This window comes from Aquarana catesbeiana, linkage group LG02, assembly GCF_042186555.1.
Source record: "Aquarana catesbeiana isolate 2022-GZ linkage group LG02, ASM4218655v1, whole genome shotgun sequence".
In the NCBI taxonomy this organism is placed as follows: domain Eukaryota; kingdom Metazoa; phylum Chordata; class Amphibia; order Anura; family Ranidae; genus Aquarana; species Aquarana catesbeiana.
Window position 1 is genome coordinate 310,642,225 of NC_133325.1, and position 26,659 is coordinate 310,668,883.

At 45.6% G+C, this 26,659-nt stretch overlaps 1 protein-coding gene and 1 long non-coding RNA gene across 2 annotated transcripts in view; both read left to right on the forward strand.

Annotated features, from left to right (window-relative positions):
* Window positions 1–26,659, forward strand: part of LOC141127856 (uncharacterized) — a 574,076-nt gene that overhangs the window by 75,708 nt on the left and 471,709 nt on the right. The gene's annotated exons all lie outside the window — the stretch shown is intronic.
* LOC141127855 (lysozyme g-like) lies at window positions 2,087–12,042 on the forward strand. The gene is made up of 3 exons (XM_073614700.1): window positions 2,087–2,213; window positions 11,003–11,141; window positions 11,833–12,042. The coding sequence occupies exons 1-3, from the start codon at window positions 2,133–2,135 to the stop codon at window positions 11,964–11,966; spliced, it is 354 nt and encodes a 117-aa protein (XP_073470801.1). The 5' UTR covers window positions 2,087–2,132; the 3' UTR covers window positions 11,967–12,042.

Consider the following 26,659-nt stretch of genomic DNA (forward strand, 5'->3'; position numbering starts at 1 on the left):
CTCATCCGAGGAGACCAGAGCCCCCCCCCCCCCCCCCTGGAAGAAGGGGAAATCCCCCCCAACACAAGATGAGCAGGAGGAAGAAGACGTGGTGGAACTAGTCACCACAACAGGTGAGTGTCTGCAACCACAGGCTCAGATAAGAGATGGATGGAGGCATTTTTTTTAGACCTAATTTATTTTGGGTTTCCTCTCTTTGTAGGTGATCGTGAGGTTGTGGATGAAGATCCTTTCACATCCGAAAGTGCCCAGATCCTGATCGGGGAGATCATGGGGTGTAATTTACAATTGGAAAACATCAAGCAAAACATCAATGATGTTATTCCAAAATATAAAAACATCATTGATGTTTTGGGGCGAGTTTAAAACCCCTCCAAATCACTTTCTTCTTTTGTGTGCTACAATGTGCGAAATGTTTTTGTGATTTTTCCCAAAGCCAAATTTGGAGGATGCACACAGTGTGTCAACATGTGCTATCTGCCATCACGGGAGATCAATGGACGTGTTTTGGGGGTGCAACCCCTTCCTCAATAATAAAGTAGCGGTGAGGAAGGGCTTTCTCCCCCAAAACACATCCCTTGATCCCCCCTGATGGCAGATAGCACATGTTGACATTGGGAAATTGGTGTGCATCTTCCAAATTTGGCTTTTCCAGGGGTGATTTCCCCCCATCTGAACGCAATATCAAACACAGTTCCTAAATACTCATGTCTGATATTGCCTTCCAGTTCTACCAAATGTGAACTTTGTAAGATCAAGATTTGTGTCTTTCTTGTTGGTTTTACACAGGCCTGTTTTCTATAAAATGCACATTTAGATTTTGGATAATGACACCACAAAAATTGTTATACAACAAACATGTTGGTTTGTCAGAAAAACCTTTGGTAAATGCACATGTGATTGTGCAGGTATTAAAAAGATTGTTCATCAAGAATGTGTGGATTATTGTCTCAACGCTACAACACTTTTGGGGTGATGTAATTGTTGTTTTATGAGAAAATGGGGGTAATTTCCTAAGAGCAAATCCACTTTGCACTACAAGTGCAGTTTCAGTGCAGTTGCAAGTGCACTTGCAGTGAAAAGTGTCTTTGCATTTAGTAAATAACAGCCAACAGTGCTTTGTATAAGGTTACACAATTACAACATTTTCTGCACTCCACACATTTCTGTCAGGGTCAGCTCAAACAAACACAAACAGTAAATGTCCACAAAGAAGAGCCTGGGGGGAGATGCCTGTCGAGAACTTGAGGTCCTGCAGGCTTCTCCCTGTGGCCAAATACCGCAAGGTAGCGACCAACCTCTGCTCCGGAGTGATGGCTTGCCTCATGCAGGTATCCTGCCTGCTGATATAGGGGGTCAGCGAAGCCAACAAACGGTGAAATACGGGGTCCGTCATCCTGAGAAAGTTCCTGAAATCATCAGGATTATTCTCACGGATCTCACAGAGCAAAGGCATATGACAGAACTGGTCACGCTGAAGCAACCAATTCTTGGTCCATGAACTCCTCCCCACCCTGTTCATGGACTGGACTTGTGTCAAAGTCAGGACCCCAACACCAAGCCCCCGCACAGCACGAACTCTACGAGGAGTACGCATACGAAACATGGCTAGAAAACGGTCGGCTGCTCAGAACGAAGTAACAGAACGCACTGAAGAACAGCAAGGCCTGTAAAGAGCGACCTGAAAAACAGCAACGAGCAGGCAAGATCACACAGAAAACTCCGATACGAACTGACTGCACGCACTGAAGAGCAGATACAAACCCACAAGCACAAACTGAACGGCAGAAAACGATCTGAAAGCCACGAGTCTGAAAAAGTGCGAATCGTCTCTCACCAAACTTTTACTAACACGAGATTAGCAAAAGGAGCCCAAAGGGTGCCGCGCTTGGTTCTGAACTGGCCTTTTCTAGTCTCGTCGTACGTGGTGTACGTGACCGCGTGGTTGTCGATCGGAAATTCTGACAACTTTGTGCGACCGTGTGTAGACAAAACAAGTTTGAGCCAACATCCGTCGGAAAAAATCCTAGGATTTTGTTGTCGGAATGTCCGAACAAAGTCCGACCGTGTGTACGCCCTATAAGTCTGTTTCCAGGAAAACTGGTGTGGATCCAGCTATAATTGCAGCAATCATGTCTCGTGAATCACGTGCTGGAAATGCTTTGGACACCAATCATGAGGGTGATAATGGCAATGCTTTTGGCCTAATGCAGGTAATCAAAGGTTTCCATTACTGGTAAAATGAATAAGCAGCACACTGGAAATGCTGATGCAATATAATTTATGGCAATAACAATACAAACAAGTATGCACAATATATAAACTGTACTACATTTTTACAAATCACACTTGCATACAACAGTAATACACACACCAGTTAAAGCTGCAGAAACTGAATATAGAAAAGTGAAGACATTAACCACTTCAGCCCCGGAAGATTTTACCCCCTTCCTGACCGGAGCACTTTTTACAATTTGGCACTGCGTCACTTTAACTGACAATTGTGCGGTCATGCAATGCTGTACTTAAACAACATTGACGTACTTTTTTTACCACAAATAGAGCTTTCTTTTGGTGGTATTTGATCTTCTCTGCAGTTTTTATTTTTTGCACTATAAAACAAAAAAGCGACAATTTAGAAAAAAAAAACCACAATATTTTGTACTTTTTGCTATAATAAATATCCCCAATTTTTTTTAAAAAGCAAATTTTTTCCTCAGTTTAGGCTGATCTGTATTCTTCTACATATTTTTGGTAATAACAATTGCAATAAGCCTATATTGATTGGTTTGCGCAAAAGTTATAGCATCTACAAAATAGGGAAAAGATTTATGGCATTTTGTTTATTTTTTTTTAGTAGTAATGGCAGTGATCAGCATTTTTTAATCGAGACTGCGACATTTTGGCGGACAGATCGAATACTTTTGGGACCATTGGCACTTATACAGCGATCAGTGCTACAAAAATGTACTGATTACTGTGTAAATGTCACTGGCAGGGAATGGGTTAACACTAGCGGCGATCAGGGGGTTAATTGTGTGTCCTAGGGAGTGATTCTAACTGTGGGGGGGATGGGACTGCCTGAGTGACGAGACCAATCATTGTTCATACTCAGTATGAACAACAGATCGCTCTCCTCACCCCTGACAGCACAGAGATCTGTCAGTTTACATTGACAGATCTCCGTTCTGTCTCTGTGTGGAGCGATCGCGGGCACTCGCTTTGGATTGCCTTTTGACCACCGCAGCCGAAGCCGGAGCCCCCTTTTTATTACCTGAACCCAATCATTCCAGCGTTGAGGACAAGCCCAGCAGCTCCAGCCACTGTCTCGGATTCTCATTGGATAGATTGATAGCAGCCGAAGCCATTGGCTGTCAATCAAATCCAGTGACAAGGGTGCCGGGGGTGGGGCCTAGTCCTACTGTCTGTATCAATGGACGCAGCAGCAGGACTCAGGCGCGTGCCCGCACGGAAGAGGAGGAGCCAGGAGCACCACCGGGGGACCCCAGAACAGGAGGATCAGGGCCGCTCTGTGCAAAACCCTTGCACAGAGCAGGTAAGTATAACATGTTTGTAAAGGTCCTTTTTTTTTTTTTTTTTTTAAATAACAATCACTTTAAGGTGCTAATAATGTTTTGGTTACAATTTCTATCTTAGCCTGACATATGACCTAAATGGTTGTTTAAATGCCAAAAATTGTCAGCACGTTTGAGATGCTTGATACAAAAACTGCATTGCCCCGAAGGATCCTGGCATGCTGGCGATATATACCTTGAATGCTCATGTCACTCAGGGGCGGACTGGGTCCGGGGTTGGGTGGCAATTTTCCCTTCGGGCCAGGGGGCAGGGTGGCGATTTCCCCCCGGGCCAATCTGATGCCCCCAGAAAAGGCCACTGCAGAAGCAGCTCTGCTTTACTTAGAGTGACCTGGCCAGCTGAGACTCATTTGTTCCATCACTGGCCTCTATCGTCTGTACTGGTTGCTAGGATCGCCTGCCGTGTAGCAACCAGTGACTTCACAGGCCCAAGGAGTAAAGTGAGGCGGAGGCCCCAGCATTCAGTGCGGAGGAGGACATTCCTCCTCTCCTTTTACTGTTTGGCTCCACCAACCTCCTCCCTCCATCTTCTCCTGTGTGGCGGCATGCACCTCAGAGCCTTCCTGAGGGAAGGGAACTGTCACTGACTGCCAGGAGCACCTCTCCAGAGTCAACCAGTCTGAGGTGAGGTCGGCAGCAGAGGGGGAGGTCACATCTTTAGATCTCAGGCAGGGTTTATGTGACCCCCCCCCAAAAGTGAGTTGCTTGATGGAAGCCTCCTTCGAGACACTCCCATGTGCCCAGTTTTACTCCAGGCCTTCACAACACCATTTTCTGTCAGTGTAAGACAAATCAATAGTCCCTGGACAGGCTAATTTTTTGGAACTGAGAACCAGGTTGTCCCTGGTTTGATAATGCAAGTGGATGCCAGCCTGTCAGTCCTGGGCACCTTGTTGATGCAGGGGAACTTTGATAGATTTGGTTGCCTCTGCAACGTTGGACTATCCTACAGAAAGATCATCTGATTCAGTTGGTTATTGCCACGGCGGTGGCTCATATCAATCATCAGGGAAGAATCAGAAGTCTTGGTATGTCAAGAGAGGTAGATCAGATCTGTTGCAGAACTTCATGTTACCACCTACTCTGTCTACATCTCAGGTGAAGACCACTGGCAGACAGACTTTCTCAGCACCTACAGCTAGGGGAGTTATCCCTACACATGCAGGTGTTGCAGAACCTGTGTCACAAGTGGGGGATGCCACATGTGGACCTTCTGGCCTACAGATTCAACAACAAACTAGACAGGTTTGTCTCAAGGCACAGGGATCCTCTAGCGGAAGCAATGAATGCTCTGATGGCTCTATACATCCTGATCTATGCCTTTTTACCCTGAAGCTTCTTACTTATGTGTTTCACAGGATTGAGATGGGGGCACCCTGATAATCCTCATTGCTCTGGAGTGGCCCAGGCAGATGTGGTATGCTGACCTGTTAAGACTGGTGGCAGATGCTCTGTAGGCTTACTGGATCCACAGGCTTTTTTGTCTAAAGAACAGATTTACCATCCTGCTTCACAGTCACTGGCTTTAACAGAATAGCTGTTGAAGCCCAGGTTTTGAAAGACAGGAGCATCTCTGAATTTGTAATTCCTATAATGCTTAAGGCTATTGAAAAAAGAGACTCATGTGACTAGGTGTGTGATTGCCATTATCCCTCTAAGTATATGTAATGTAAACCTGATAATTGTGATTTCTTTATCATACATCACGCGACACAGAGTTAGGATAATTTTCATTATCTACTGGGTTCTTTACGCCAATCGGTCGTAAGGAGGGTTAGAAAGCCTGTGAGAGCAAAGAGTTATGCCGTGTACACACGACTGGACTTTTCGTCGGACTGAACTGCGAAGGACTTTTCGACGGAGTTCCAACGAAACGCACTTGCCTACACACGATCGTTTCGAACGTGATGATGTACGACTGGACTAGAATAAGGAAGGTCATAGCCAGTAGCCAATAGCTGCCCTTGCGCCTTTTTTTGTCTATCGGACTAGCATACAGAAGAACGGATTTTTCGATCGGACTTGAATCCATCGGAAAGATTTAAAACATGTTCTGTTTCTAAAGTCCGACAGAGTTTGACAGAAAAGGTCCAATGAAGCCCACACATGATCGAATTGTCTGACGGATTCGTTCCGTCGGACCAGTTTGGTCAAAGTCCGGTCGTATGTACACGGCATAAGGTACGGTAAGTATTTCTGCCTGTTCCCTTCCTTTCTTCCTATTTATAAAAAGGAAATTTGAAGATACAGGCACTATGTGCATAACAAACAGATTACAATCATAGCACATTAAGAGCATGTTAGGTAGTGTTGGCAATGGATAAAACAAATGAAAAAAAAAAAATTCTCTGTAGAGAGGCGCCTCAGCAGAGGCCATTAGTATAGACCAGGGATATGCAATTAGCAGACCTCCAGCTGTTGCAGAACCACAAGTCCCATGAGGCATAGCAAGACTCTGACAACCACAAGCATGACACCCAGAGGCATAATGGGACTTGTAGTTTTGCAGCAGCTGGAGGTCTGCTAATTGCATCTCCCTGGTATAGACAATAAAAAGCATATGGTAACAACTTATAATGCACAGCATGCACATACAGTGCCTTGCAAAAGTATCCCCCCCCCCCCCAAACACTGCCATGAAGACCAAGGAACTCTCCAAACAAGTAAGGGACAATGTTGTTGAGAAGTACAAGTCAGGGTTAGGTTATAAAAAAAAATATCCAAATCTTTGATGATCCCTAGGAGCACCATCAAATCTATCATAACCAAATGGAAAGAACATGGCACAACAGCAAACCTGCCAAATGACGGCCGCACACCAAAACTCACGGACCGGGCAAGGAGGGCATTAATCGGAGAGGCAGCACAGAGACCTAAGGTAACCCTGGAGGAGCTGCAGAGTTCCACAGCAGAAACTGGAGTATCTGTATGTAGGACGACAATAAGCCGTACGCTCCATAGAGTTGGGCTTTATGGCAGAGTGGCCAGAAGAAAGCCCTTTCTTTCAGCAAAATGGCACCTTTAGAGTTTGCGAAAAGGCATGTGGGAGACTCCCAAAATGTATGGAGGAAGGTGCTCTGGTCTGATGAGACTGAAATTGAACTTTTTGGCCATCAAAGAAAATGCTATGTCTGGCACAAACCCAACACATCACCCAAAGAACACCATCCCCACAGTGAAACATGGTGGTGGCATCATGCTGTGGGGATGTTTTTCAGCAGTCAGGACTGGGAAACTGGTCAGAGTTGAGGGAAAGATGGATGGTGCTAAATACAGGGATATTCTTGAGCAAAACCTTAACCACTCTGTGTGTGATTTGAGGCTGGGACGGAGGTTCACCTTCCAGCAGGACAATGACCCCAAACACATTTGAGTGGTTTAAAGGGGAAACATGTAAATTTGTTAGAATAGCCTAGTCAAAGCTCGGACCTCAATCCAATAGAAAATCTGTGGTCAGACTTAAAGATTGCTGTTCACAAGAGCAAACCATCCAACTTGAAGGAGCTGGAGCAGTTTTGCAAGGAGGAATGGGCAAAAATCCCAGTGGTAAGATTTGGCAAGCTCATAGAGACTTATCCAAAGTGACTTGGAGCTGTGATAGCCGCAAAAGGTGGCTCTACAAAGTATTGACTTTAGGGGGGTATATAGTTATGTACATTGACTTTTTCTGTTATTTTGTCCTATTTGTTGTTTTCTTCACAAAAAAAAAACAACATCTTCAAAGTTGTGGGCATGTTGCATGTTCTGTAAATTAAATGATGCAAATCCTCAAACAATCCATGTTAATTCCATGTTATAAGCCAACAAAACACAAAAAATGCCAAGGGGGTAAATACTTTTGCAAGGCACTGTATATAAGGCCAAGAAAAAATAGCTCCATGCTATGACTTCAAAGCAGTATTTTTTTCATGTTGACTGGAGCTGTGCTTTAAAAATACTATACATTGCTTTTTAATGATGTGCACTGTGATAAATTTAAAGCGGTAGTAAACCCTGCATGGTCTTATAAGTCTTACCTGTAGGTAAAATGAATATCTCCTAAACGTTCACCGCTGAGAAGGCTGACATGTCTACCTGGTATTTCTTCCGGGTTCACACGCTCCGGCTTTGTGATTGGCCGAAGCTGCAATGACGTAACTCCGGGGGCCCTCGTTTCCGAAACGAAACTCTGGAGTTCCGACAAGGTATGCCGGACCTTCAGAGCGCATGCGGCTTCAGCCAATCACATAGCCGGAGTGTGTGAACCCGGAAGAAAGACCGGGTAAACATGTCAGCCTTCTCAGTGCTGACAGTACAGCGTTGGAGGGCTTCATTTCAAGGTGAGTATTTTATAATGTGCTAGTATGGCATTATGCCATTGCCTTGCAGGTGTTTTTTATTTGTTTTTTACAACATCCGCGGTTTACAACCGCTTTAATATTACGATTGTTGGCATCTCTGCTTTAGTGCACACTATTTTCATCATACTCAGTTATCTGCGCAACTTTTTCTGAAGTTTATCATGTGAAATATGGGTATGCAGACATGATGATCAAAATGAATGCTCTGGTCATGAAGAGTGATTTCATTGTGATCTCAACACATTTAAATATTTAGATTCATGAAATTTGAGCTCGGCACATATCTGCAGTGTTTTCCTATCTCTCTTCAAAGCACTAAGTCCTGTGTCCTTCTCCTGCTCCGTTCTTCTGTTATCAGCCTGATAACTCCTGACAAGTTCTCCCACACATGATAAAACCAGCCTGAAATTTGTGGCAGGGTGGGTGCTATAAATAGATTACCAGAAAGCTGCTCTACTCACAGGACAGTGAAAGTCTCTGCCTATGTGGAGGAGGGTGTATGCCTTTCCTCCAATCAGCTGTCTCCCAGTGTAATCCAACACTACACTGCTACTACTGAATGAGGAAGTGAAAATTCTAACACCATGTGTGCTTTGTAAAGAATATATAAAGCTGAAGACAGCAGATATAGAAGTAAAACTTATGGAGGGAGATTTGCTTCATCTCTGTCTCTGTGTATCATCTGACGCTGTTCACTTCACTGGGTATATGTGAGGGCTTACATCCACTTTAAGGTGCATTCAGCCTGCATGCTTCTAAGTTCCTTCACAAGTTTTTAAAGTTGCATAAAGGATTTATATGCATTCCTATCATCTAACTATTTTTGGCACAAATGCCTAACACATAACAGCATGCATTACACTGTGTTTGAGAAAACTCATTAAAGTGGTAATAAACCCAAAAGCAAACCTTTATTATATTGCAGCTTAAATGTGCGATATGCACTGACTGTGTGATGGGATTAAAAAATTAACCCACTATAAAGGGAATGAACGCGTGTTAATGCAAGGAATTGTGTGTATAACCTGGACTGCCTGATGAGTGGTTAGATAAGCTCACACACACTTTGTTGTCATTCACACAGGTTTATTATTTGTGTTTATCTACATGTATATCTGGCAGTGATACTCAGACAGTCCATGTTATACACACAATTCCTTGCATTAACACACGTTCATTCCCTATGACCCCTTTCACACAAAAAAAAAGCTCATGAAAACCTATTTTCATTAAAATCAATGAATGCTTTGACACTGGGGCAGTGCGCTGGTAGGGTGGTGAAAAAACGCCCCTCTCCATTGAAATGAATGGAAAGCGCTTCAAAAGCGCCTGAAAAGCTCTTCAAAAGTGCTCAGTGTTTTACTGGCAGTTTACAAGCGTCTCAGTGTGAAAAGAGCCTTATAGTGGGTTATTTTTTTTAATCCCATCACACAGTCGGCGCATCTCACACATTTAGCCTAGGTTCACATTGATGTGATTTAGCATGCAATTTGACATGTCAAATCTCATTGGTGAATCGGCGGCTATTGCTGGCAATGGCACAGTCTGAATCGGTGCAACGCCGCATTTGCAGCGCTGCACCAATTCCATAAAGTAACTTCTGTACTACTTTTGGTGACTTTGGGGTGCAAATTTGTATAGACATCTGTGCAGGAACCCACAGTCGGACTGACATGCGGGAATGAAATTGTGCAAATTTAGATGAATTTAATTTCAAACCCGCTGTCAGTGTGAACCTGGGCTTAATCATTACATAGTCCTGGTGCTCAGGGAATCCCAGGTGCAGCAGACTATTGCTAATTTAACTGGCAAGCGCTTTCCTCTACTACTTAGACCCCTTTCACACTGGGTCATTTTGCAGTCGCTATTGCGCTAGAAATAGCGCCTGCAAACCGACCTGAAACACCCGCTGCTGTGTCTCCAATGTGAAAGTAAAAAAAATTTAAAAAACTAAAAATAGCGGCGTTTTACCGCCGACGCACCCACCGCCCCAGTGTGAAAATGGCCTTACACTTATATTGCAGCTTACCAATTCTTAGATGTGATGGCTGCATTTGTTTTTTGTATGTTTTTTTTTAGGCTCTTTCTTCTATTTTTACTGATCCGGCTGGTAAGCTTGTTTTCCAAAAAACAAGCTCTTGCAGAAGTATCAGTTACAGGGATGAGACAAACAATTCAATGCTGGCAGGAGTGCTTACAGTTACAAATTTTATCCCAAATGGGGAAAAAAAAACTGGTTTGCTGTAAACACCTAAAGCAGAGTTCCACCCAAAAGTGAAACCTCCGCTTACCTACTTCCTCCTCCCTTCTGGTGCCATGCATATATGGCACCTTTCCGGAAAGGGGGGGGGGGGGTGTTCGTGGAACAGGTACCTGTTTTTGACATGTACTCTTCCCACTTCTGGGAGACAGCGCCACCCCTCAGAAGTTCAGCCCCCTCCTCATTCCTCCGGCATCGGGCCAGTTAGAAATCGCAACGCATGCGCAGTAGGGAACTGGCTGTGAAGCCTGAAGGCTTCACTGCTGGCTTCCCTTATGACGAATGGCAGCAGCAGCACTTGACAGCCAATCTGAAAATTGGCCTGGGTGCAGACATCGTGGGCTCCTTGGACAGGTAAGTGTCCATATATTTAAAGGCAGCAGCTACAGTATTTTGTAGCTGCTGCTTTTCAATTTTTTTCCTCCCAGGCGGCATACCGATTTAAGTGTTAGCTGGAGTTCAGCTTCAATTTGTTAGTGTATTTATATCTGCTAGTACCTCTAACACTCCCCTCCCCCAAAATGACAATGCTGCTGTCTGCTGTGCCCATTCATCAGAGTGGGAGCACTCTAATTCAGGTGGTATGTTACTGGCCAGATCACCAGGTGAAAACAAAGAGGAAAAAACCTAAAAGAAGAAAACTATCACATCTAATGATTTTTGGGTTTAATACCACATTATGTAGACTTTAATGGAACAATACAGCATACAGTATTTCTTCCCCAATCTGCTGCAACTAAATGTGGTAATATTGTATGTACTTTTTAAAGCTAAACGAACAAATCATATGATTTTCTTAACACCAGATCGACAAAAGGTGGCATACTCCACGAGGAGCATGGGACAGTGAAGAGCATATTTTACAGGCCACAGAAATACTGATTTCCATGTTTGAAGCAATCAAGAAAAAATTTCCAAGCTGGTCAAGGAGCCAGGTTATGAAAGGTAATCATCCACATGATCAAATGTGTAATCGGTGGAGATTCAAATTCTCAAATATCCAGCATACCGTATATATAAAATGATTGGATATCTTAAAAAGAACATGTCATGTTAAATATGGGAGCGGTCAGTGCTTTATGAAAGCACATTCCCTCCTTCATCTTTCCTAATTGTCAAGTCACTAATCTCTAGCAGAGGAATATCTTGATGTATTGTAAAATGGTAAAAGTATGCTTTAAAGTGAACCTGTTAGCAACAGGTTAATTTTTATGCCCCCCTCCTTTGCCTCACTATTAAGCCATCAAAATTTTAAAAACCAAAAAAGACCCCTTCCAGCACTCAGTCCTGTGAGAGCTCGAAGCAACTCAGGGCTTATACAGAGGTTCCTTTCTATCCACAGAAGAAAAGACAAGATTATAGGGTTGAATTACTGAAGGCAAATATACTTCACCCTGTAAGGGAATGGTATGCAAGCAAAAAAGCGTTTTTTGTTTTTTGTTTTTCCTTGTGCATGATTGGGTATTCTTTACAAAGTGAATTTTTACCACATTCACTAAGGTCTGGGGGACATGCTCTTGTAAAGTGCAATTGCCCTTGCAAAGTGAACAGTCTATTTGCATTTTCTAGGCACATGATATTGTCCTTTTTAAACCGTATTGGCCAATTTTTATACAAATATAACCTTTTGTCACAGGTGCTTTAGCAGCATACAACACGGGTCCAGACAACGTCAAGAGTTTTGATGCAGTTGACAGTAATACAACTGGGAAGGACTACTCGAATGATTGTATTGCGTGGGCAAAGTTTTACAAAAGAAATGGATACTAAAGACCATGCTGTTGGCATCTAACATTAATACTCCAAAATATATAAACAAATTATGAAATAAATTAGTAAAAATACATTTGTGTGTTTTGTGTACTTTTCTTTATTAAAAATGTGAGTGACATAGTTGTAGGATGTAGTATTCTGTGTTCCAAAGTTACAAAATACAATAGAAATGCCAATCATACACAGGCCAGTTTTCAGATAAATGTAACTAGCTGTCAATCACAGAAATAAGTGAACAGGTCAAGGCAACAAACTACCAACAGTTTCTTTCAAAGTCCTAAAACAATCAAAGCTATGGGTGGCAAGTTACCTTGATCTATGCCATCAACTGCTGGTGGCTACATATGGCTGTGTGTACGGGCAGCATAAGATTGGATACTCAATGACTCTTTGTTCTACCACGCATTTCACAGAATGCCTACAGTGTATTTTTATCACTTTTTGGTCTACTCTCACACTGAGGCGCTTTAGCGCTAAAAATAGAGCCTGTAAAGCACCTCTCCTGTCACTCCAGTGTGAAAGCCCGAGTGCTTTCACACTGGAGCGGTGCTCCTGCGAAATGTTAAAAAAAAAGTCCTGCAAGCAGCATCTTTGGGGCGCTTTAGGAGCAGTGTATACACCGCTCCTAAAGCGCCCCTGCCTATTGAAATCAATGGGCAGTGCCGCCGAAGCACCTGCAAAGCGATTCAGCAATGGCGCTACATGGGTGCTATTAACCCCTTCATCAGCCACTAGCGGGGGGTTAAAAGCTCCCCGCTAGCGGCCGAAAAATGTTGGTAAAACAACGATTTGCCGCCTATGCGCCCACTGCCTCAGTGTGAAAATAGCCTTAGACACCTAGTAAGCATTTAGAAAGTAGTCTGAAAGCATCTCTACATAATGAAAATATAGCACACACTCAAGAAGCAATAGAATAATAATTTTCTTTCAATAATTTTTATTGAGAGTAGCATATACAAAGTATACAACATATATTCTTTGAGTACAAAAATAGAAAAGAAAAGAAATGGGGGGGGAACATTTCTCAGCCAATATGGCCTGCAGGAATCTCATAAACAGACTATGTCATCCTTATTTTTTCTCTCTAGATGAGGTGGAAGCGTCTATCCGACTGTACATGTTCGGGTACATTTCCTTTATTTACATATGTATCGAGGCTGAGTGCAAAGCATCATGCGTTTGGATATATAATCATCTTGCTTTATATATTTATCATTTCTAGCGCTATTCTCACACCTCTCTGTATTGCGTGAAGAGAAGGCGCGTCGCCGGGAACCCAACCGTCCACCCCATATGGGATCTTTACTGTGGACGGGAGGGCCCCGACCCACACCCCCCTCCTTTATGACTAATAATTCAGATCTCAGATCGTGATCTTTCGTATCTGTCATTAGGACAACGACCTAGGGCAGGAAAACCTGCAAAAATAGACCAGAGGAAGAAAGGACAGAGTAAGAACAAGAAAGAGGGGAAATGAAGAAGAGAAGAAAGGGTAAGGGAAGAGTTGGGGACGAGTGCACCCCTAGGGATCCCTCTTGGGATCCATTAACTGTCAAAACCCGTAGACAGATAGGACAACCATGGTTCCCAGATCCTGTCGAAAGCCCTCTGTTTATCTAAAAGAATCGCTGAAAGGCATTCATTAATCATGATCCACGTCAGTTTAGCTTTAACCATTTCAAAAGGGATCAGGGGCTTTCTCCAGGATCTAGCCACTGCTATTCTAGATGCTGTAAATATGAAAGATATGAGCTTCCTGGTGTCAGGGGGCTTACCTCGGCAGGCGGGGTGCCCGCGGTGGTGTGCGTCGGCGCGCGCGTTCCTGCGGACCTCGCCGTGCGTGTTCCTCGCGGCGCTGGTGCGTGTGTTCAGGATCGTTCCGTTGTGCACGCCGGTGTGCGGGGGCGCGCGCGCGGGCGTTGGCGGGCGCGCGTGCCTGTGTGTGCTGGGGCGCGCGCGCGCGTGCACGTCGTTTGGCGCCAAGGGCTCCATTTAAGCCGGTGTGCTCTTGTGACCAGTGCTGCCTAATCAACAGCTAGTCGTCCCAGAGCTTGATCTTGTACCTCTTCTGTTCCTGAAATACCTGCTGACCCGGCCTTGTCCCCCGACCTCTCTCTGAACTCTGCCTGCAACGACCTCTGCTTGTTTGACCATCCGATTGCCTGTCCCACTGTACCTTTGCTGACTGTCTGTTACCGAACCCGGCCTGTCTCCTGACCATCCGTCTGCCTGCTCCCTTGGATCCTATCTGCTTGTCTGCAGACTTCCTGCCTGTAGTCCTTGCAAAGCCTGCTCAGCTCAGTGCCTGTGCTCCAGCCTGCTCCAGCCTTCCCATCTGTTAACCCTGCAACTTCTGGACTGCAATACCTGGACTACAATACAGGCCCTCATACCACTCCGTACTTTCGCGCCCTCTGTTTACTCTACCAGGGGGCCGATAGTCGGAGGGTAAGGGAGCCTCCCCTCTGCCCGACAGGACTCGCCGGTCTGGTAAGTAGGAGCCTGATACCTGGTATGTCCAGGTATTCCTTCCACTTGATCTCCCAGTAGTGCTTGTTGTGGAGATTTGGTTAGATTAACTTGAGTCAGTGAGTATATAAAGTTATAAATGCGTATCCAAAATCGTTTGACCTTAGGGCAGGTCCACCAAGTGTGGTATATTGTACCTTCTTTGCCACATCCCCTGAAACACAGAGGAGAGGCATCAGCGATATATGTCGCAATTCTCGCCAGGACCATATACCACCGTAATAAGACTTTATAACTTGCCTCTATCAGGGAGGTATTAATATAACCTTTTGAAGCTGACTGTGTCACCTTAAACCATTTATCCATTTCCATCGTTACCTCCATATCCTGTTCCCATTTTTACATATAAAATAATTTCTCTGTTTTGGAAGTCAGGATACTATAAATTTGTGAAATATGACCTTTATGTTTGTCATAAGACTTGCATAGATATTCCATTGGGGTGGAAAACATAATGTCGGTCTTACGCTGTAGGGTATGCAGGAAGTGGACTATTTGGAGGTAACGATAAAATTCTGTGTTAGGTAACTGGTACTTTTCTATGAGTGCTTGTTTTGATATTATACCTTTATGATCACACATATCAGCTATACGTATCATGGTGGACCCTTATTGGTCCACCATGATGGACTTTGAAGATTAAGACCCGGGGTGAAGTCTGGGTTACCCGTTAGCGGAGCTAAAGGAGCATGCGTGGAGCGGAAAAAGAAAGGCTTTTGTAATCTGTCCCATACACTCAATGAAAAGGATAGTGTAGGGCACAATATGGTCGGTCTGTCTTTCATATTGAGCCACATCATATGGCTAATGGGTTTTGTGGGATAGGGGGCTGATTCCATTTTCATCCAGGACGGAGATGGCGACCCAGAATGGGAGCGGATTAATTGGGCCAACTGGGCTGCCTCAAAATATTTGACCAAATCAGGAACTCCCAGGCCACCTTTAGTTTTGGGGGTATAGAGTGTTCGCCTATTCACCCTAGGTCTTGTGTACCCCCAAATGAACTTCATTATCTTTTTCTGAAAAACCTCGAGCTTGGATCTATTAATGGCAATCGGAAGAGTCCTGAACAAGTACAACAGCCTTGGCAAAAGGTTCATTTTTATGGAGTACAGTCTGCCGAACCACGACGGAGGGCTAACAGCCCATCTCGATAAATCTGTTGTTAATTTTCCATACAGAGGAGGGTAGTTGGCTTGGTATAGGGTCTGTATAGTGGGGGTTAGAAATATTCCTAGATATGGGAGCCTATCCTTCTGCCATTTGAACTGGAATGACATTTGGAACTGTCTGCTGTTCTAATGTTAGATTTAAAGCCTCGGATTTGGAGTGGTTAATCGTGAGACCTGAAAAAAACCGAGACGCGTCGTAGGATCTGAAAGAGGTTGGGAAGAGATGTAACCGGGGAGGAGATGAACATCAAAATATCGTTGGCGAACAAAGAGCATTTCTGCTCACCGTCACCACAATATATGCCCTTTATATCATGGTTGTGTCTTATCTTAATCGCTAGAGGTTCTAGTGCCAAAATAAATAAAATAGGAGATTGGGGGCACCCTTGCCTCGTTCCTCTGTGTATGTCTATTGTATGTGATTATAGCCTCTTATCTGGAGTCTAGCCGTAGGTGCGTTATATAATGTCTGTAGTATTGTCAGGAAATGAGACCCAAATCCATATTTCCTTAATGCGTAATAGATGTATTCGAACGCCTTACAAAGTTCTAATGATAGCAGCATTCCCTTCCGTATGCCATAATTATCCCAATTAGAGTTAAGGGCTACAATAATGTCTATCACTCGTCGGGTTTGGTCCGGGGCCTGTCGACTAGGGACAAATCCCACTTAGATGGATATAGTTAGCCAGGAAGGTGTTCATTCTGGTCGCTAACACTTTAGTCATCAATTTAAGATCCACATTAATTAGCGATATAGGGCGATAATTAGCTGGGTCCTGATGGTCTTTCCCCAGTTTAGGAATTACTTGTATAAGGGCTTCATTTTCGTGTGTAGCTAGTGGGTCTCCTTTCCGTATCGCATTAAAAAAGGAACATAGATGAGGGGTCAATATGTCTGCAAATTTTCTATAATAGTGACCTGTAAAACCATCCAGGCCAGGTGCTTTCGCCGGATTCAAACATTTAATAGCTGCCAAAATTTCCCCCTCTGTAAAATCTGCTTCCATTAGTTCTATATGTTCTTGTGCACTTTGTGGTAATGGAATATCATGGAAAAATTTGTCTGCCCTGGCTTTAGGAAATGAGTTCGGTTTGTTGTATAACTTAGTAAAGAACCTCAAATTCTTGGATTATCATTTGGAGATTTTGGGTAAATTTCCCATCCCTCGTCCGAATCCTCAGCATGGCAGGATTAAATGGACGAGGGGTGAGCTTTCTAGCCAAAAGGGTTGTAGGTTTGTCTCCCCTGGTGTAGAAACGATGTCTAGACCAACGGAGGTATTTCTCAGCTTTAGTTGTGAGGCTAAGATTCAATGCTGACCGTGCTATATCCATTTTATGGCGCAAGTGTAGTTGAGGATTGGATTTTTGTTCCTGAACTATTTTATGTAGTTCATCTTCCTGTTGCTGTATCTTCTGAGCATTATCACGTTTATTTCTGGATGCTACTTGGATCAGCTTGCCGCGAATAGTGGCTTTATGTGCTGCCCAATTAATGCCCGGGGGTGTGTCGCTAGCATGATTATCAGTAAAATACTGTCAAAGGGCTTTCTCTACTTCAGCGTATACTATGGGGTCATTAAGTAATGTAGCATTAAGCCGCCAGCTTGAGAGTTTTGGTCTCATCCATAAATCAGATAGTGTCATTAGTACTGGTGAGTGGTCTGACCATGAGCTGGGCACTATTTCAATCGACTTAATCCACGGCAATAGTGAAGATTGTGTGAGTAGGTGGTCTATGCGCGAGTATGTTTTGTGGACTTGTGAATAGTGAGTAAAATCTCTGGTTGTGGGATGATAGTCTCTCCATACATCTACGAGATCGTAGGAGTATAATATCCGGGCTAGTTTGACGCCCTGTTTGGGGATATGTTTCACAACAGGTTTGTGTGCGTTAGACCTATCCAGGATTTGATCTAGGGAGACGTTGCTGTCTCCACACAGTATAATTCTACCTTGTACATGTGGCATCAGAGTTTTTAGCATATTTTCGAAAAATGTCACCTGACCCGTATTGGGAGTGTAATATGATATAAGTGTGAGAACACTTTCATTCACTTTCCCCACAACCATGATGTTCCTCCCCTCTTTATCTCTAATGACCGTGGTGGGGATAAATGGGACTCTCTTTGCGATACAAATCGCTACCCCTCTTTTCTTGTCTGGGCCGTTCGATAGATTGTGGGATATCTAGCATTTAAGTATCGGGGAGCTGAGGTGCGCGAGAAATGCGTTTCCTGGAGAAGTAGGAAGTCTACATCTAATTTATGGTAATTTTGGAATGCCTTGGCTCGTTTTGTAGGGGTGTTTAAGCCTTGGACATTATGCGTTAATATGCGAGAATGGGAATTAGGCACTAATGATCTCAGCATTATGGTTCGACAGACTGTACTTTCCCGTTGTAGTTGTTCGCCATCTCCGTCTGAAAGAGGATGTTTCGATGAGGTTTTTCAATTTTTGCTTGTAGGGGTGCACTCCGGGAAATAGAAAAAGAAAAAGAGAGAAGAGATAAGAAAACAGTGTTGGGGTAAGATGAACTGGACCACCATCCATCCGTCCCCCCAAGAAATTAAGTGCATAGACATCTGATATGAAATTGAGAACTTGTGCATAGGGGTCCATAGGAGACCAAAGCCTCCATCGAGTCGAGCGAGGTTGTCACCACCTAACTGATGACGACAAGCTCGCTAAGAAGTGGCATGCGGTTCCGCCCCCGACACTTTCCTTATAACACATTGTTAAATTAGGGAGGGGGTCTAGCAAATCTAATAAACTAACATTCCATGTTAACTTGAATCCTGCTGGGCTAAACTAAACAAAACTAGGGGATCATTTTCAAGTATAGTATAAAACCTTCAACTTAAAGTAACAAATATTGATTAAGGAGCTTTAATTCTAGTCTCCCAATAGGGAGAGAGGGTCACATCCCTCCAGAAATAAGAAAGTCACCTTGGTGTCTTAAAGACAAATTAAACTAGCTCAACCATAGCCAACTGTGTAAGTTCCATATCCCTGAAGGGGAGCCTTGTACAGGCGTGTAGTGATATCATCTGTCACTGTAGAAAAAAAGAAAAAATACTTCTCAGAGGAGGGTTCTGCTCCGTCAACCATCTGGTCCAGCTGCTGGATGTCGTCTTCTAGAAGAATAACGTGGGCGTTGTTCCCACAGGGGCGAGACTGGGCGATCCAATTCTGATCGTGCTTTTGGGGATGATGGCTCCCTGGATATTAAGCCGAGGCCCATAAGGATGTCTTCTCCATCCGGAAAATTGGCAAAAGAATATGTCTTTCCCTTAAAGGTGAACGACAAACGAAAAGGAAATGACCAGCGGTACTTGATTTGGCGATTAGTAAGCTGTGCCAATAATGGCTTTAGGGCCTGTCTTTTTTGGATAGTCATTTGCGAAATGTCCGCGAAAATTTGTATTGAATGTCCCATGAGGTTGATTTCATTCCTTCCGCGGGCTGCGGTCATTATTTGTTCCTTAATTCTGTAAAAGTGCGGATTGACTATCACGTCCCTTGGGGGCCATCTTGTCTTGGGGCCGTCAGAGCTCGATGGACTCTATCTATTTCCATGTGCTGTGGCGTGATGTCTGTGATCAGATCCTGCATCAGTGTATGCACTGCCTCTTCTAAGTCAGTCACCATTTCCGGTAGACCGCAAATTCGGAAATTATAGCGCCTGGATCTATTTTCTTGATCTTCGATTTTGGCGTTGGCTTCATCTAATTGATCCTGTAATGAAGATATTGTTGCCTTATGAGTTTATTTGAAATCTCCATTAATAACTGTAAAATATTATAATAATGAATATATTTCATTTAGCTGGCATCTATGAAAGCCGGGCAAAAAGGGTTTCATTTAAGCTTTTGCTAAGAGCAGAGAATGTGGGCCAAGGCTTGTATATGCAAACAATGGAGAGCCAATTCCATTGTTCTACACCTACTCCTTTGAAAGGGTGCCATGCTGGGATATGCAATGGACCTAACTTCCTGGGGAAATGCAATTAACACACTTGGCCAGCATAGTCACAAGGATTTGTATGAAAGGGGGCCGACTTATGGAGTAAGCCCTCCAATCATGATCCAAGCTAGGCCAACCAATGAGACATCAGCTTGGTTTGATATACTCAGAGCCAAGGGGGAGGTATCGCGCTCTTTCTGATAGACCAGCAAGCTGAAAGGAGCTTTGGTAAGGATGGGTAATTATGGGAAACGAATGCCCTTTTACTTGTAACTAAATATGTGTGTAGATTACTGTATTGAGGAATATACCCTCTATTCCTTCATGTAAATACTTTATTTCAACCTAATATTTTCTTCCTTGGTGTAATTTTTATTTTTTTTTTTTGCTTTAAGGAGAAGCCTTGAATCTAATTAATTGCAGTCAGGCCCAACTAAATTCTAAAAAGAAAAAATTTAAACATTTTTTTTTTAAAACAGAGATCCTGCTCTCTGTATTACAAGTTCTTGTGGCCTGATTGACTTGCAAACAGATGTGCACTGAGAGTCAATTAATATGTTAATCACCACCGACAGAGGGTGTTGCCTTTTGAATAGCTACAATGTTTGAAGGCAGTTTCAATGTTTTTTTTTGACAGAATACAGATTAAATTTTTTTTTTTAATTTGTTACATCTTTTCTCTCATTTTTATTCTTTTTTTTTTCTTAACGGTAATTTTTTTGTTTACAAAAAAAAACAAAGTGGGGAAGAAAGATTTTTAATTTTTTTATTAATTCTTTTTTTTAATGTTTACTATTTTTCTTTCTTTCCTATAGTACCTTTATTTTTATTTATTTTTTTTTATTTTTTATTGTGATTCTTGAGTTGGGTATCACCAGGGTGAAATAAATGAATAAATAAATTAAAAAAAAAGAGGGGAGTAGGGGGAACATTATATGGAGAACATTTAAAATGGTTAGAAATGTTGATATAGAATAATAAAGCTTCCCTATAGCATTTTGGGGATGGACCAAGTTCCAACAGTTTTTCTTCTCTCTTTCGACATTGGATAATTGTTATATAAGTACAAAGGCTGGCTGAAGGCTAGCCTGCATTTGTGGGAGGAGTCTGAGAGGGCTATTTAAGCCTCCTCCTCTGTCAGGTCAGGACTCGTGGGCGTTCCGGGTTCAGTAGGGGCGGGGCCTACGCGCCACTTACGGATCGATTGCAAGATGGTGGCGGTGCCTCTCTCGGTGCTTCACCAAGGAGTTCACCTCTCCACCCACCTGGTTCCCCCTCGGCACCCACATTCACGGGTCCCCGCTTCTCTTGGTATTTCAGCAGGGGGGGGGGGGGCAATCGGCCGCCCGCCTGCCCGCCGACTCCTCTCCCAATGCAATGCAGCTCCATGAGGGAGCCTCTTGCCAGCCAGCTCCTCTCTCCCCTTACCAGCTTGCTTCAGGGGGGGGAGCTGCCGACCGCTTCTCTGGGTATTGAGGGTGGGGGGATGTCCAGCCAGCTGCCTGCTCCGCTGCACACGGCACCACGGGGGGGGGGGGCGCTCGCCCGTTTTTCTAGGTGATCATGCAGGGGGAGGGGGGCCGTCCATCCTCCACCCACCCTCCTTCCCCTCGGCGGCAGCCAGTCAGGTACGGCCCGCCCGCTTCTCCCGGCGAGCATGCCGGGGGAAGGGAGGGGGGCCATCCATCCGTCCTCCACCACCCTCCTTCCTTCCCCCTCGGCTGCAGCTGGTCAGGTGCTGCCCGCCCGCTTCTCCCGGCGCTCATGCAGGGGGGAGGGGGGCGTCCTTTCATCCTCCACAGCTCTGTGTGGGCAGCCCGCCCGTTTCTCCCGGAGCTCATGCCGGGGGAGGGGAGGGGGGGGACGTCCTTCCATCCTACACAGCTCTATATGACCAGCACGCAGCCCGGGCTTCTCCCGGCGCCCGTGGGGGGGGGGTGCGTCACGGCTGTCCATCATCTTTCACCACACCAACTTCCCTAGGGCTCAGTTTGGGGGGGGGGGTCGTCTGTCCATCCTCCACCTTCGCTGGGCCCAATCCCGCATGGTCGGGGGGGTGCGCCACCCGCTTCTCCCTCATCCCTGTGTGTCTTGCCAGCGTGGGGGGGGCGGCCGCCCGCTTCTCCTGGGGGGGGGCGGGGCGTCTGTTCGTCCATCTTGTATCCACTCACCCGCCAGTTCACCTCACCTCCCTGGAAGTCACTCCGTGCATCACGGAGGAATCGCCCGCACGCTTCCCGGTTCTCATGGGGGGGGTGCTCACCCGCCTGCTCACTTCCCGGTACTCACATGGGGCATCATGGGGGGGGGAGATCCCCGCACGCCTCCCGGGCATTCACCGCTTCAGGCACCAGTGTTTTATCATGGCGTTTCGGCCCCAGGATTTCTGTCATAGCGCTTCAGCCTCAGGTTTCCGTCACAGCGTTTCTATCTAGGCATTTTGGTGTCAGCGTCTTGCTATCATAGCGCTCCTGTCGTAGCGTTCTGGTCATAGCGTTTTCTGCCTCAGCAGTTCTGTCGCAGCATTCTCCCCCAGCATTTCTTTCAGGGTGTTCTGCCCCAACATGTCTGTCGTCACATTCAGCCCTGCATTTCTGTCATGGCGTTTCCGCCCCAGCGTTTCTGTCATGTTCAGCCAGCATTTCTGTCAGCATTTATACCTCAGCATTTCTGTTACAACATCCAGCATTTCTGTCTTAGCATTCCGCCCCAGCATTTCCATCATTAGCGTGTTACCCCGGCATTTCGGTCTCAGCGTTTGTCTTAGCGTTTCTACCCCAGGATTTCCGTCTTAGCGTTCTGCCCCAGGTGTTTTGTCTTAGCGTTCTGCCCCAGGTTTTTTGTCTTAGCGTTCTGCCCCAGGATTTCTGGCCTTAGCGTTCTGCCCCAGGATTTCTGGCCTTAGCGTTCTGCCCCAGGATTTCTGTCTTAGCGTCCTGCCCCAGGATTTCTGGCCTTAGCGTTCTGCCCCAGGATTTCTGGCCTTAGCGTTCTGCCCCAGGATTTCTGTCTTAGCGTTCTGCCCCAGGATTTCTGTCTTAGCGTTCTGCCCCAGGATTTCTGTCTTAGCGTTCTGCCCCAGGATTTCTGTCTTAGCGTTCGGCCCCAGGATTTCTGTCTTAGCGTTCGGCCCCAGGATTTCTGTCTTAGCGTTCGGCCCCAGGATTTCTGTCTTAGCGTTCTTCTCCAGCATTTCTGTCACAAACGTTCTTCTCCAGCATTTCTGTCGCAATGTTCTTCTCCAGCATTTCTGTCGCAACGTTCTTCTCCAGCATTTCTGTCGCAACGTTCTTCTCCAGCATTTCTGTCGCAACGTTCTTCCCCAGCATTTCGGTCACAGCGTTTGGCCCCTGCATTTCTGTCATAGCGTTGGCCCCTGCATTTCTGTCATAGCGTTTGGCCCCTGCATTTCTGTCATAGCATTTGGCCCCTGCATTTCTGTCACAACGTTCTGCCCCTGCATTTCTGTCACAGCGTTCTGCCCCTGCATTTCTGTCACAGCGTTCTGCCCCTGCATTTCTGTCATAGCGTTTGGCCCCTGCATTTCTGTCACAGCGTTCTGCCCCTGCATTTCTGTCACAGCGTTCTGCCCCTGCATTTCTGTCACAGCGTTCGGCCCCTGCATTTCTGTCACAGCGTTCTGCCCCTGCATTTCTGTCACAGCGTTCAGCCCCTGCATTTCTGTCACAGCGTTCGGCCCCTGCATTTCTGTCACAGCGTTCGGCCCCTGCATTTCTGTCACAGCGTTCGGCCCCTGCATTTCTGTCACAGCGTTCGGCCCCTGCATTTCTGTCACAGCGTTCGGCCCCTGCATTTCTGTCACAGCGTTCGGCCCCTGCATTTCTGTCACAGCGTTCGGCCCCTGCATTTCTGTCACAGCGTTCGGCCCCTGCATTTCTGTCACAGCGTTCGGCCCTCGCATTGCTGTCACAGCGTTCGGCCCTCGCATTGCTGTCTCAGTGCACAGTCTCTGCATTTCTGTCAAGGCGTTTCTGCCCCAGGTTTTCAGTCACCGCATGGCTGCCCAAGATTTCTGTCATAGCGTTTCTGCCCAGTATTTCTGTCATGGCGGCATTCTGCCCCAGCATTTCTGACTTGGCGTTCAGTCTCAGCTTTTCTGTCTTGGTGTTTCTACCCCAGGTTTTTATGTCATTACACTTCTGCTTTAGCGTTCTGTCATAGCGTTTCTGCCTCAGGATTTCGGTCATGGCATTTCTGCCTCTGCGTTTCTGCCCCAGGAGTTCTGTCATGGCATTTCTGCCTCTGCGTTTCTGCCCCAGGAGTTCTGTCATGGCATTTCTGCCTCTGCGTTTCTGCCCCAGGAGTTCTGTCATGGCATTTCTGCCTCTGCGTTTCTGCCCCAGGAGTTCTGTCATGGCATTTCTGCTTCTGCGTTTCTGCCCCAGGAGTTCTGTCATGGCATTTCTGCTTCTGCGTTTCTGCCCCAGGATTTCTGTCATGGCATTTCTGCCCCTGCGTTTCTGCCCCAGGATTTCGGTCATGGCATTTCTGCCTCTGCGTTTCTGCCCCAGGATTTCTGTCTTTGCTTTTCTGCCTCAGCATTTCTGTCATAGTGTTTTTGCCCCAGGATTTCTGTCATTGCATTTCTGCCCCAGGATTTTAGTCTCAGCATTTGTCATTACGCTCTGCCCAGGGTTTCGGTTCTCACGTTCCTGCCTCAGCTTTCAGTTTCAGCATTCCTGTCGTAGGGTTTTCTGTCAACATTGCGGTCAGTGCGCTTCTGCCCCGAGATTTCTGGCATAGCCTTTCTACTTCAGTGTTCAAGTCTCAGCATTCCTGTCACAGCGTTTCTCAGAGGGGTGTTGTTGTTCAGTCACGGCATACTTCGGTAGCTGGTTTTATCTTCGTTGTTTGTCATGTCTCATTGTATCTTTGTTCATGTTTGTACCTGGGTCAGTTAGCTAGGGCTCACATGTCAGGATCTGTCACGTCTACAGATCCATACGGGCTGAGGTTTCGTTTGTTAATGATTGTTGACCACAATCTTCTCGCCTGTATAACATACGTCATACGATGCACGTTCATTCACCACACCTGTACGATTACCCACCACGGTCTGTGGGTACACCAGCCCTGAGTTTTCAGTTAATTACCTGTCTCTGCGCAGCAGGTTACTCGGGCTCAGTCACTACTTACACGAGGGGGGGGTGGTCCATCATCAGCTTCATTCACGCGCAGTGGTCTTGACATTTCTGCTCATGTTCTCATACTTGGGTAGGCTCAGAGGGGGATTGCTGTTCTCTTGTATTGTTGACTGTCATTTCTCCTGTTCATGTTCTCAGGTGGGCTGCATTGGCAGCCATCATCCCCTTGTTGGTCCTTAAGTGGTAGGTTTGGGCAAACGTCGTCATGATTCTGGATTCTACGATATCTTGTCTAGGATGTGGCCTGGAAGACTGCTCAGGGACGTCAGTCCAGTCATTTTTTCCGTTCCCCAGCCGGTGTCAGGTAGGGGGGTTTCAGTCACTTTGGGGTATGACTGTTTCAGGCCATGGGACTTATTTTCCCCGGTGTGGAGTCTGGCCCTCCTTCCTCGGTTCAGGATTCAGACTCTGCTGCAGCACGACCTGATCAAATCAGGTGGGACCAGCATTCGGTGTCTGGCATGGTTTCTCCACGTTGTCAGTGCTTATTGCCTTAGGGTTTGGGCCTCAACCACCTACTCCATCACATCCTTCAGGTACTTATCATTTTGAACTCCTGCCAGTTGTCCTTTGGCACTTACCCTCGCTCTTTCCCATACCAGTTTGGGTAGGCCAGGGCTTGGGGGAGGGTTTCATGGAGCACTTCCGAGGGTCTGGTCGAAGTTTTGATCTTCTCGGCTATCATTTTGCAGGGGCTCCTCGGGACAACCATGGCTCCCCTTCCCCCACGCATCCTCTCATTCACAGTAGTTCATTCTCATGTCTGGGTCGTCTCGGGCTCCAGGCTCTGTCCAATCGTTCATGGGACGTTTCGTTGGGTTCTGGGTAGCTTCGCAGGTCTACAAGAGGTTCTGTCTCATCACCGAGTCGGGGGTTTCTCCTGTCATAACGGACACTTATCAGTTACATACTGTTGCCATCCGGGCAAGCACTACTCCAGTTGATGGATTGTTACCTTCCCTTTTTCACCTAAATTTGTGTCTTTTTGCCCTCTTTCAGGCATACTGACCAGTCAGGCCAAGGCACACCTCAGGCCTTGGTGCTTAGGAGTATCACTTTCTAACTCGAAGACTCTGACTACAAGTACAAAGGCTGGCTGAAGGCTAGCCTGCATTTGTGGGAGGAGTCTGAGAGGGCTATTTAAGCCTCCTCCTCTGTCAGGTCAGGACTCGTGGGCGTTCCGGGTTCCCACCCACCCGTTTCCCCCAATATTCATACTTACTCATATTACTTTTCTTACATTCAGGGTATGCCCTCTTTCAGGCATACTGACCAGTCAGGCCAAGGCACACCTCAGGCCTTGGTGCTTAGGAGTATCACTTTCTAACTCGAAGACTCTGACTACAAATGTATGTGATTGTAGCTATTACCAACTATGACAGTAACACCTGGGTGTTAGCAACAGTCATGTGACTATTTTCTTTATATATGTGACATACAATCCTCTCTACAGTTCTAATATTGGGCAGTCATCATATGTGGTCATTGATCAATTTTTTTTTGTTGGTCAGTTTTCTTTTTCGTGCCATAACTAAGTTCAAAGAGCATTGCGTGAATATCATATAGATATACTGGGACTGGTGAGACTCATAGTGATTGGCAAATAGCAGAGAGTATAGTACAACTGTACTTAAGAGTAATTTAGTTTGATTGATCCTGAAGCCACTAGTGACTGATGACATCCCACTTATCCGTATTCTGAAATTAAGTTATTTTTGTCTGCATAGGCGACACTGCCTAATCTGCACGGAGAACTCTTAAAGTGATGACCTCTTCTGTAGCCTGCTAAAGGCAGGACTCATACCGTAGCTACACATGGTAGCCAAGGACGGAGCTATATGCCCAAAGGTTTGGC

Bases quoted from the DNA above. Each gene is read 5' to 3' on its own strand.
- LOC141127855 (XM_073614700.1), top strand. From the start codon at position 2,133: ATGTCTCGTGAATCACGTGCTGGAAATGCTTTGGACACCAATCATGAG. The intron at 2,214-11,002 runs GTAATCAAAGGT...TCTTAACACCAG, and splicing joins ATGCTTTTGGCCTAATGCAG to ATCGACAAAAGGTGGCATAC. The intron at 11,142-11,832 runs GTAATCATCCAC...CTTTTGTCACAG, and splicing joins AAGGAGCCAGGTTATGAAAG to GTGCTTTAGCAGCATACAAC.